This window comes from Coregonus lavaretus (assembly GCF_964263955.1).
Source record: "Coregonus lavaretus genome assembly, chromosome: 14".
NCBI lineage: Eukaryota > Metazoa > Chordata > Actinopteri > Salmoniformes > Salmonidae > Coregonus > Coregonus lavaretus.
Window position 1 is genome coordinate 13,129,234 of NC_140001.1, and position 13,478 is coordinate 13,142,711.

The 13,478-nt window shown below is 41.9% G+C and overlaps 1 protein-coding gene across 1 annotated transcript in view; it reads left to right on the forward strand.

Moving 5' to 3' along the window:
• Positions 1–13,478, forward strand: part of fibcd1a (fibrinogen C domain containing 1a) — a gene marked incomplete at both ends in the record, with an annotated part of 97,397 nt that overhangs the window by 23,107 nt on the left and 60,812 nt on the right. The window contains one exon of the mRNA XM_084176485.1: positions 3,380–3,865. Within this exon, the coding sequence (XP_084032611.1) occupies positions 3,380–3,865 (486 nt within the window). The remainder of the gene's footprint in view (positions 1–3,379; positions 3,866–13,478) is intronic.

The window sequence follows — 13,478 nt, forward strand, 5'->3', positions numbered from 1 at the left end:
GGTCAGATAACAACCGACATCCTTCCCAGATCAACTTCATTTCTTTATGATTGACATCGTTACCTGGTTTTAATCCTGTCATTTGACGTCTCTGCAACCAGAAAATGAATTTACAACCACAAAATTATGTCATTATGACATCCCATGCCAAATTTTGCGAGCTGAGTAACTTTATAGAGTACATTCATTACTAGGAGGCAGTATACACTGTAGGAGGGAGAAGACATTATGACCATGCTCTAGGTGATGCAGTAGTGATAGAGCATGTACATATGTAGAAACATAATTTGATCGCTCTTTTGTTGCTGAGGATTTTCCTGCACAGCAGCAAATGCAAACTTGTAGTGTAGTTGAGTTTTAAAAAAGACTTGATCTGCCCTAACGAAAAGTGTATCAACCCCGACTAAAATGTGCATTAATTATAATCCACATATTAATTCACATTTCCTGTTGCTGCTAGATTATTCTCTTGCTGTAGCAAACTTGCTCAAATTAAGATTCTACATCTGTAGGCCCCACTCCCAAATACAATGCTACTGTATGTCCACTCACTGCGGTAGTTCTGTAGCTGTCAGTATGTAGTGTTTGTAAGAGAATGCACAAGGAAAATGTATGAAAACATTGCTCTGGGATCACAAGAGAGAGCAGTCTCTCCTATCAAGTAGAAACAAATTTAAATGGGATTTGAAAAACAGCAGGAGGGGGAAAAAACGTTTTCCTTGAAAAATAAACTACAAAGCAAGGCCTTCAACATGGCAGTGACAGGGTTTCCTGGGCTGTAGTCTCTGCCCCTCATATCACTTAATTGTTCATTTAACTTATGTCATGAACACGGAAAGCCTATTGTAGTTCTCATTTATTTTCATATTCTATGACAATGGATGTCAATGATATGTTTTGGATATTTAAAGATTTCAGAATTGTCTGTGTGTAAGGATTGTGAGGTTATGTGTCTAGTAGTTAGAGGGGTTTTCTACGAGTAGGTGAGTAATAATCTGATTCGTTGAGGCAAGGTTGGATCATAAAGAATGTTTGCCCATCTCAATCAACATTTATTTGCGAGTTGAAAGGGAACGCATGTACAGTATTTCAGATAATCTATCAAAATGACATTATACAGCACATTTTGTTTTGTCACAATTTACTGTCAATCTGTGCATTCTATAAGCGGTGGTTTTACTATTTCTCACTTTTTGAAGGCCATACCTGAGATGTGTTATTTGTAATTATAAATCACATATTGATGTCAATGAGATGTATGCACGAAAGTTTGAGTAAGTTACACGCACTTATCTCATATTAAGATTCAGCCTAGAAATCTATCTAGGTTAAGTTACTGTACCTTCACTGGTGTGTTCTATTCTGGATGCACACATAAACCCTTTATAAGGCGTATATAGATATCAGTAATAAGCAAACCATGCTACAAAAGGTTAATAGAATAGAATATAATTACTTAATTTTTCCAGAAGGAACTTCAGTTGTGGCAAGTCGGATAAGATAAGATAAAGAAACATATAAATAGCAACATTAACACGATACAAATGATGACAAGGTACAGTGGGGGAAAAAAGTATTTAGTCAGCCAACAATTGTGCAAGTTCTCCCACTTAAAAAGATGAGAGAGGCCTGTAATTTTCATTATAGGTACACGTCAACTATGACAGACAAATTGAGAAAAAATTTCCAGAAAATCACATTATAGGATTTTTAATGAATTTATTTGCAAATTATGGTGGAAAATAAGTATTTGGTCACCTACAAACAAGCAAGATTTCTGGCTCTCACAGACCTGTAACTTCTTCTTTAAGAGGCTCCTCTGTCCTCCACTCGTTACCTGTATTAATGGCACGTGTTTGAACTTGTTATCAGTATAAAAGACACCTGTCCACAACCTCAAACAGTCATACTCCAAACTCCACTATGGCCAAGACCAAAGAGCTGTCAAAGGACACCAGAAACAAAATTGTAGACCTGCACCAGGCTGGGAAGACTGAATCTGCAATAGGTAAGCAGCTTGGTTTGAAGAAATTATTAGGAAATGGAAGACATACAAGACCACTGATAATCTCCCTCGATCTGGGGCTCCACGCAAGATCTCACCCCGTGGGGTCAAAATGATCACAAGAACGGTGAGCAAAAATCCCAGAACCACACGGGGGGACCTAGTGAATGACCTGCAGAGAGCTGGGACCAAAGTAACAAAGCCTACCATCAGTAACACACTACGCCACCAGGGACTCAAATCCTACAGTGTCAGACGTGTCCCCCTGCTTAAGCCAGTACATGTCCAGGCCCGTCTGAAGTTTGCTAGAGTGCATTTGGATGATCCAGAAGAGGATTGGGAGAATGTCATATGGTCAGATGAAACCAAAATATAACTTTTTGATAAAAACTCAACTCGTCGTGTTTGGAGGACAAAGAATGCTGAGTTGCATCCAAAGAACACCATACCTACTGTGAAGCATGGGGATGGAAACATCATGCTTTTGGGCTGTTTTTCTGCAAAGGGACCAGGACGACTGATCCGTGTAAAGGAAAGAATGAATGGGGCCATGTATCGTGAGATTTTGAGTGAAAACCTCCTTCCATCAGCAAGGGCATTGAAGATGAAACGTGGCTGGGTCTTTCAGCATGACAATGATCCCAAACACACTGCCCGGGCAACGAAGGAGTGGCTTCGTAAGAAGGTCCTGGAGTGGGCTAGCCAGTCTCCAGATCTCAACCCCATAGAAAATCTTTGGAGGGAGTTGAAAGTCTGTGTTGCCCAGCGACAGCCCCAAAACATCACTGCTCTAGAGGAGATCTGCATGGAGGAATGGGCCAAAATACCAGCAACAGTGTGTGAAAACCTTGTGAAGACTTACAGAAAACGTTTGACCTGTGTCATTGCCAACAAAGGGTATATAACAAAGTATTGAGAAACTTTTGTTATTGACCAAATACTTATTTTCCACCATAATTTGCAAATAAATTCCTTAAAAATGTGATTTTCTGGAGAAAATAAATCTCATTTTGTCTGTCATAGTTGACGTGTACCTATGATGAAAATTACAGGCCTCTCTCATCTTTTTAAGTGGGAGAACTTTCACAATTGGTGGCTGACTAAATACTTTTTTCCCCCACTGTATATATAAAAGATAACTGTCAGTCACACAAATCTATTTTAATTTAAGAGCCGTGCTATGCAAAATAAAAATAAGTCAGACAATTTAATTTTTATTTTCAAAGCTCTACTTGTAAATGATTTGTAAAGTATCTATGTAGTGCTTATGAAGCCTTTATGAATGCTCTATAAGCCTGTATAAGTTGTTTATTTAAAGTGGGTCCTAATCTAATGCTATTCTCTCCTCTCTGTGTCTCTCTCCTTTCTCCCCAGAGGATGGGCTGTAGCTACTTCCTGTGCACCATCATGCTCTTTGTGGCCGTCCTCCTGGCCGTCACGGCAACGGGTACCATTCTCTTCATGAACCACTATCAAGCCCCGCCCCCCAGCACTAATAACGGCCCCCCGCTCATCTCCACCAACCAGGACGAGGGCAATGCCCTGGTGACAGTCGAGCGGGGCGATGGCTCCCGCATCAACATTTTCATCGACCCCAACTGCCCCGACTACAACAACAACTTCCTGCGGCTGGAGGGCGTGCAGAAGTCGTTGCTCCACTCGCTGACTGACCACGACACAAGCCTGAAGTCGGTGAAGGGCCAGGACCGAGCCTTGCTGGTGAAGTTGGCTGAGGAGGTGGCCAAGCTCTCGGCCCACGCCAGCCAGCTCAGGTTGGAGTACGAATCTCTGAGGCGAGGCCAGGGGAACCTGGGACAAGAGCTCAACACTCTGCAGACGGAGCAAGGCCGACTTATCCAGGTTAAAGCCCTTCCCTCAACGCCCCATAGGCCCCAAATACCCATTCCTCAGCTGACCCAGGGAAAGTGGGAGTTTAATGGTTTCTTTACTTTCATCCAAAGTGACTTCCACAGCTGTCCCATTTTAGATTTTTCTAGCTGAGTATGTTCTGTACTGGAGTAATCCAGGTTAAGTATTGTGCTCAAGGGCATAACTGCACTATTCTCCACCTGACATTCAGGCCACCAACCTTCTGGTCAACCTTCTGGTAGCTACCATTTACTGCTTGCCTCTACTGCTGCATATGCTCATGAAACTCATACACTCTTAGAAAAAAGGGTTCCAAAAGGGTTCTTCCTCTGTCCCCATAGGAGAACCCTTTTTGTTTCCAGGGAGAACCCTTTTCGGTTCCATGTAGAAAGAACCCTTTTGGGTTCCATGTAGATCCCTCTGTAGAAAGCATCCTACATGGAACCCAAAAGGGTTCTCCCTGGAACCAAAAGGGTTCTACCTGGAACCAAAAAGGGGTTTTCAAAAGGTTCTCCTATGGGGACAGCCGAATAACCATTTTAGGTTCTAGATAGATACAGCGCATTTGGAAAGTATTCAGACACCTTGACTTTTTCCACATTTTGTTACGTTACAGCCTTATTCTAAAATGGATTGAATAAAAAACATTTCCTCATTAATCTACACACAATACCCCATAATGACAAAGCAAAAACTGGTTTTTAGAAACTTTTATTACCAATAAAAAACAAAAGTACCTTATTTACATAAGTATTCAGACCCTTTGCTATGAGACTTGAAATTTAGCTCAGGTGCATCTTGTTTCCATTGATCATCCTTGAGATGTTTCTACAACTTGATTGGGGTTGACCTGTGGTAAATTCAATTGGATGGACATGATTTGGAAAGGCACACACCTGTCTATATAAGGTCCCACCATTGACAGTGCATGTCAGAGAAAAAACCAAGCCATGAGGTCGAAGGAATTGTCTGTAGAGCTCCGAGACAGGATTGTGTCAAGACACAGATATGGGGAAGGGTACCAAAACATTTCTGCAGCATTGAAGGTCCCCTAGAACACAGTGGCCTCCATTCTTAAGTGGAAGAAGATTGCCAAACTGAGCACTCTGACAGAGCTCCAGAGTTCCTCTGTGGAGATGAGGGAACCTTCCAGAAGGACAACCATTTTTGCAGCACTCCACCAATCAGGCCTTTATGGTAGAGTGGCCAGACGGAAGCCACTCCTCAGTTAAAGGCACATGACAGCCTGCTTGGAGTTTGCCAAAAGGCACCTAAAGGACTCTCAGACCTGATGAAACCAAACTATTTGGACTGAATGCCAAGCATCACGTCTGGAAACCTGGCCAATACCATCCCTATGGTGAAGCAAGGTGGTGGCAGCATCATACTCTGGGGATGTTTTTCAGCGGCAGGGACTGGGAGACTAGTCAGGATCAAGGGAAAGATGAACGGAGCAAAGTACAGAGAGAGATCCTTGATTAAACCCTGCTCCAGAGCACACAGGACCTCAGACTGGGTCGAAGGTGTACCTTCCAACAGGACAACGACCCTAAGCACACAGCCAAGACAACGCAGGAGTTGCTTCGGGACAAGTCTCTGAATGTCCTTGAGTGGCCCAGCCAGAGCCCGGACTTGAATCCGATCAAACATTTTTGGAGAGACCTGAAAATAGCTATGCAGCGACCCTCCCCATCCAACCTGACAGAGCTTGAGAGGATCTGCAGAGAAGAAGGGAGAAACTCCCCAAATACAGGTGTGCCAAGCTTGTAGTGACATACCCAAGAAGACTTGAGGCTGTAATCGCTGCCAAAGGTGCTTCAGCAAAGTACTGAGTAAAGGGTCTGAATAATTATGTAAATATAGTATTTCAGTTTTTGATTTTTAATACATTTGCTAAAATTCTAAAAACCTGTTTTTGCTTTGTCATTATGGGGTATTGTGTGTAGATTGGTGAGGGAAATCAACAATTTAATCAATTTTAGAATAAGGCTGTAACGTAACAAAATGTGGAAAATGTCAAGGGGTCTGAATACTTCCAAATGCACTGTATATACTCTATAAAGGTTTTTGGTTTGAATAATAGCTTAAAAGTTGATCTCCCAGCTTCCTCGCACTTCCTACTACAAAGTCTAGGTTCACCAGACTAGACTACCCTTAAACAAAAGTATTCCAATTTTTAGACAAATTGGTTAGTTCAAATCACAAGTCCCATGTTCTCCAGCATATACACTACATGACCAAAAGTATGTGGACACCTGCTCGTCGAACATCTTATTCCAAAATCATGGGCATTAATATGGAGTTGGTCCCCCCTTGCTGCTATAACAGCCTCCAATCTTCTGGGAAGGCTTTCCACTAGATGTTGGAACATTGCTGTGGGGACTTGCTTCCATTCAGCCACAAGAGCATTAGCGAGGTCGGGCACTAATGTTGGGCGATTAGGCCTGGCTCGCAGTCGGCATTCCAATTCATCCCAAAGGTGTTCGATGGGGTTTAGGTCAGGGCTCTGTGCAGGCCAGTCAAGTTCTTCCACACTTATCTCGACAAACCATTTATTTATGGACCTCGCTTTGTGCACGGGGGCATTGTCATGCTGAAACAGGAAAGGGCCTTCCCCAAACTGTTGCCACAAAGTTGGAAGTACAGAATCGTCTAGAATGTCATTGTATGCTGTAGCATTAAGATTTCCCTTCACTGGAACTAAGGGGCCTAGCCTGAACCATGAAAAACACCAAACTTTATAGTTGGCACTATGCTTTGGGGCAGGTATTGTTCACCTGGCATCCGCCAAACCCAATGGCGGTGAGCTTTCCACCACTCCAGCCAACACTTGGCATTGTGCATGGTGAACTTAGGCTTGTGTGTGGCTGCTCGACCATTGAAACCCATTTCATGAAGCTCCCAACAAACAGTTATTGTGCTGATGTTGCTTCCAGAGGCAGTTTGGAACTCGGTAGTGAGTGTTGCAACCGAGGACAGACGATTTTTACACGGTACGCGCTTCAGGACTCGGCGGTCCCGTTCTGTGAGCTTGTGTGGCCTACCACTTCGCGGCTGGGCCATTGTTGCTCCTAGACGTTTCTACTTCACAATAACAGCACTTACAGTTGACCGGGGCAGCTCTAGCAGGGCAGATATTTGACAAAATGACTTGTTGGAAAGGTGGCATCCTATGACGGTGCCACGTTGAAAGTCACTGAGCTCTTCAGTAAGGTAATTCTACTGCCATTTTTTTTCTATGGAGATTGCATGGCTGTGTACTAGATTTTATACACCTGTCAGCAACAGGAGTGGCTGAAATAGCCGAATCCACTAATTTGAAGGGGTGTCCACATACTTTTTTATATACTGTACACTGTAACTAATAGAGGTCAACCTGGTATTGTCCTTTCTGCTGTTTTGTCATGAACAGTTTGTTTATTCTCATCAGCACTTATTTCAAACTCACGCATTAGATCAATCCCGAGCGTGGTAAGAATGAGATTAGTTATTTTTACACAATCTGCAATATCCCACTGGGAGCCTGACAGCGGAAGGAGTTCATTCTCAAGTACCTGGGTTAATATTTGTCGAAAGCACACACACACATATAAACACACACACACCATTATCACTGTGAGTTTCTCACTAAGACAAAATACACCATTGTAATCCGATTAGTCCTGGATCAGGAAGACAATAAATCTGTCTGTACACATTTACTGTAACAGAGTGTATATAGTATTTTGTGTGGCCTGTTGTTAAGTCCCACTGCTGTTGCTTGGCCATTGGAAGACTTGCTTGTCAACTCTGTGGACAGAGATGTGACCAACATCATTTAAAACTCTGCATCAACGTGGGTGTGTTCATTAGGGCATTCAATAGAAAACGTTTCAAAACTCTTTACAACACGTTTTCCTCTAATGAACACGACCTACTGTAGTGTTGCGCAGTGGACTTTTCTTAGCAACGTTCAGATCAGTCAATTTTCATTTAATTTTCTAACAAGAAAATAAATAACACTTCAGTCCCATTAGGGAGGTGATAACCTAGAGAGGAAGCTATAGTCACATCCCAGGGGCTGCTCTGCCTGCAGCAGGCTTTAGATCGTCAAGGGGACGGATACATACACTCACCGTATAGGATGTGAATATATATTTGCTGAAGAAGGCTCAAGGTTAGGTAGTTTTATCTTGTCATAGAAGTGTTTCATAGTGCTTATTTTCAGGGGGTAAAGAATAAACACACCATAAATTGTATTCATAGCACAGGGGCATTTTCACTTGCGATTACCAAATTATATTTTCATTGGTTGAGTGAGTCTCACATGCACTACATATTTGGTTTTTGTCACTATTGATTCGAGAGGGATTTGGAAGGATCTTAACTGAGGACCCAACACATATACAGAACAGGATATCAACGATACCTCAGTCACCTATCAAAAAGGGATTATTCATGGTGAATGAGTCAGGTGAAGCTGCTGCAGTATTGGCATTTATCATGCATTTTCAATGCTGTTGTTCCCCTCTCTAATCAATAGAGGAGCTTTCATCTCCTACTGAATGGTAATGGTGATATGCTAAGTGTGTGTCCTCTGAGTGCCTTTGAAACCCGGATGGCAGTGTAACCCTGGGAGCCTGACTCTGCACAGGAGCACTGTCACTAATGAGGCCTGAAGACACCCTATATCCCCCTCATTATCTCAACACACACACACACCACCTGCATGGAAAATACAAAATGCTTCATACTATAGGCTACATACTGTAGGATACTGTTCATATGATACTGTAGCAGCAGAAGGAGAAATGCAAAATACAAAGCAACAAATCTTCAAGATCCATTCAACAGTAACTAGAGCCTAAATTGCACCAGAGTACTGTATGTCGGGATGCAGACAATAACCGTCTTCCATAGCCCAGTTGTCAAACCAATTAAAGGCCCAGTACAGTCAAAATTATGTTGTTCCTGTGTTTTATATCATATTGTACAACAGCTAATGAAACTAACACTGTAAAAGTGTGAAAACATTTGATCAGTGCTATTTCCTGATAGTTGCTGGTTGAAAATACAATCTACACAGGACCTTCTAATCAGCAGGTTTTCATGGGCGGGAGTTTTGGCTTTTCCATGGTTAATAGACCAATAACAAACAGAGTTCCAAACAGCTGGTTTCAAAAATTCCCTCCCCACTCAGACCATTCGCAGTCCTAGCAAAATCCTTGAGAAATATTTTTTGCCTAAAAAGCCCCCCGCCCCCCAAAAAGCCAATTTTAATGGAAATCTATAACAGTAGCTAGGTTTCCATCCAATTGGTGACAGATTTTCTTGCAAATATTCTAGAATCCTCATAAAGACAATATGCAGATTTTCACACAAATGGTGTGTTTCCACCAAACGGACTTGTTGCGGATAAAAGTCAGTGCGTGATGATGTATTGCACACAAAATATACTTTTTTGCTTACGTTTTCATGTACCGAATAAAAATCTAAAGTTCAATGTGTTTCCATCGCATTTTCAGCTCTGCCAATAGTTTTGTCACAAAAACGGTTGTGTTAAATAGCACATGTGCCTACTCTGGTCTTGCACTTTAGCCAACAGATCGCAGATACAGTGCAGTTAGGGTTTGAGGGTAGGCTAGTCTACATGATGAGATTATTATGGATAAGATCGAAAATATTTGTATTTGTCAAACGGCAGTCAAGCATCAATCATCATCTCACCAGAATAAGACCCTCCATATTTATCCATATATATCAAGATCACCGTGCACTCTCACCACCCTGTGAAGTTCATCATAATTTATTTAATCTGTAGCCTAATAAAATGCGTGGTTTCCCGAGTCATAGTGGGAGAACCACACACCATATCATCGCGTGACTCCAAGTTTACTTCGATATGATGGTTATTATATCAATATTTGCGCATAAAGGCGTTTCCACCACCATTTCTCGCATAATTAACTTTAAAAAGATCCCACCATGTCAAACAAACAAATTGTCTGCAGGCATTTATAAAATTGTACCGAAACTACTTGTTTCCATCACAGTTGTCGTGATTTTTTTTATGCGCTATGACTTTACTTACATAAAAACTGTGGATGAAAATGTGGTTAGTGATATAAAATGGCTGCATTGGGCCTTTAAGGTCTGCCAGAGAGAAAAACACTTTTTGGAAAGTCTTTGTCTGTATCTCCTCTCATACCTCTCTACTTGTTTGCCAACTCACTCTACTTCTGTAATATTGGATTTAACTACAAAATGGAAAAAGAGATCTACTTTCCTAACCTACTGTCTTTTCTACCTTTTATCAGGGGGAATCACAACAGCTAAGTAGGTCATAATTAAGCAATAATACATTAGAGACCATGTGTTGTGACATTTCTATCATGGCTGTGACGTGGTCATAACAACGAGATGAAACCAATCTATTATGACCCGTCTATGGAAAGATGAGACTCTAACAAACACGTACATGTTAGTTGTTTTGTTATAAGATGCCCACTAGTCTCACAAGACTCGTCTGAAGGTTGCCAAGGACCAGTTAAAAAAAATTAAGGGAAGTACAGTGGGGAAAAAAAGTATTTAGTCAGCCACCAATTTTGCAAGTTCTCCCACTTAAAAAGATGAGAGAGGCCTGTAATCATCATAGGTACACGTCAACTATGACAGACAAAATGAGAAAAAAAATCCAGAAAATCACATTGTAGGATTTTTAATGAATTTATTTGCAAATTATAGTGGAAAATAAGTATTTGGTCAATAACAAAAGTTTCTCAATACTTTGTTATATACCCTTTGTTGGAAATGACACAGGTCAAACGTTTTCTGTAAGTCTTCACAAGGTTTTCACACACTGTTGCTGGTATTTTGGCCCATTCCTCCATGCAGATCTCCTCTAGAGCAGTGATGTTTTGGGGCTGTCGCTGGGCAACACAGACTTTCAACTCCCTCCAAAGATTTTCTATGGGGTTGAGATCTGGAGACTGGCTAGGCCACTCCAGGACCTTGAAATGCTTCTTACGAAGCCACTCCTTCGTTGCCCGGGCGGTGTGTTTGGGATCATTGTCATGCTGAAAGACCCAGCCACGTTTCATCTTCAATGCCCTTGCTGATGGAAGGAGGTTTTCACTCAAAATCTCACGATACATGGCCCCATTCATTCTTTCCTTTACACGGATCAGTCGTCCTGGTCCCTTTGCAGAAAAACAGCCCCAAAGCATGATGTTTCCACCCCCATGCATCACAGTAGGTATGGTGTTCTTTGGATGCAACTCAGCATTCTTTGTCCTCCAAACACGACGAGTTGAGTCTTTACCAAAAAGTTATATTTTGGTTTCATCTGACCATATGACATTCTCCCAATCCTCTTCTGGATCATCCAAATTCACTCTAGCAAACTTCAGACGGGCCTGGACATGTACTGGCTTAAGCAGGTGGACACATCTGGTACTGCAGGATTTGAGTCCCTGGCGGCGTAGTGTGTTACTGATGGTAGGCTTTGTTACTTTGGTCCCAGCTCTCTGCAGGTCATTCACTAGGTCCCCCCGTGTGGTTCTGGGATTTTTGCTCACCGTTCTTGTGATAATTTTGACCCCACGGGGTGAGATCTTGCGTGGAGCCCCAGATCGAGGGAGATTATCAGTGGTCTTGTATGTCTTCCATTTCCTAATAATTTCTTCAAACCAAGCTGCTTACCTATTGCAAATTCAGTCTTCCCAGCCTGGTGCAGGTCTACAATTTTGTTTCTGGTGTCCTTTGACAGCTCTTTGGTCTTGGCCGTAGTGGAGTTTGGAGTGTGACTGTTTGAAGTTGTGGACAGGTGTCTTTTATACTGATAACAAGTTCAAACAGGTGCCATTAATACAGGTAACGAGTGGAGGACAGAGGAGCCTCTTAAAGAAGAAGTTACAGGTCTGTGAGAGCCAGAAATCTTGCTTGTTTGTAGGTGACCAAATACTTATTTTCCACCATAATTTGCTAATAAATTCATTAAAAATCCTACAATGTGATTTTCTGGATTTTTTTCTCATTTTGTCTGTCATAGTTGACGTGTACCTATGATGAAAATTACAGGCCTCTCTCATCTTTTTAAGTGGGAGAACTTGCACAATTGGTGGCTGACTAAATACTTTTTTCCCCACTGTATATCGTATATGGAAGTAGTTTAGTGCCTAAAAAAAGGGGTTACATTTTTTTTTAAATATCATTCCCTGATCTTTCTTCCTGATCTTCAGATATAGGACAGACACTTCAAAACAAACTTCCTTTCTATTTATTTTATGACTATCTGTTTTTCCATGTATGAATCTGTTATTCAATGTGTTTCTATGGGCTAATAGCAGTAAGACCAAATTCAATGTTTCATCAAATAATTATTTTATATAACTAAAGGGGTCCTAAAATTCCTAATTAAATATCTAAATTATCCTTGGTATGACCTTCTTAAAACAATTCCATATGTTAGCCTAGTATGGCAAGCAAAAGTGGTTGCATAAGGAGAGTGTGAGGTATAGGGGCTGTGAAACTAGCTTTGCGGTCCTTTGTAGCTCAGTTGATAGAGCATGGTGTTTATAACACCAGGGTAGTGGGTTTGATTCCTGGGACCATCCATATGTAAGATGTATGCACGCATGACTGTAAGTCGCTTTTGGATAAAAGTCGCAGATATTATTTGCAGGGCATCATTTTTAGACAGTTGTGGTAGAAGTGGATGGTTCCAGAGTCTGGTCTAGTGGTACAGTAGTGCTGCTGACTTCAGACCATCTCCCCCAGGGGTTCTAAACATGTTTGAGCCCTTCCTATCTGACTACCCCCTCTGCATCTGTCTCCTTTTCTCCTTTCTACTACGCTGTCCTAAATAATGGAATACGAAAGGGAATTGGAATTCCGATCTCCTTAAAAAAAAGTAATAGAGGTGGTGCTGTAGTAGTTCACTACCTCGATTCCCGCTGTGAATTCAATGTCCTGCAAGAGCTCTGCTGCATACTGTCACTTTATTATCAAAGTAACCTCATTAAAACGATCACTACAGGCGATAGATACCCGGTCCGTCGCTACAGTGCTAGATTCCATCAGGGCCGGGGTGATTATAGCCTCTGTCACAGAAACAACCATCTCTGCCCTTTGCCGTCTCTACCCTCAGAAAGTCATGGGAATCAAGAAGGAGGCATGACTCACCTCGATTCATCTGTCACCCGAGCCGTTAAATTAATACTGGTTGGCACTTCTCCCCCTCCCTTGTCCTTGCCCTCTTTTCAAGTGGCATCCCCTTACTGACAGCCAGCCCGACTCTGCTGCACATTCACATTCACATTTACACACTGAGTGTCGGAGACCCATAGCCTAAGATGTAGAAACACTCTCAGACGAAATTGACATTTAGAGAGTAGAGCCAAGGCCTTCTCCCTCATACAAGGTAGCAGGTAAAAGCGAGGAGTGTCGTTGTGCTTTCCAGGCAGTGCTTTCTGGGAAGCCATTTGACAGTGTTAAGAATAGTCAGTGCGTGTAGAATAGAGAGATAAGAAAAACGTTTTGGAGGAAAGGAGAGAGAGGTGGGGTAATTTAGTTATTGATTTTAATGGAGAGACCTCTGTATGTGTTTTCAATTATAAAGGGGTGA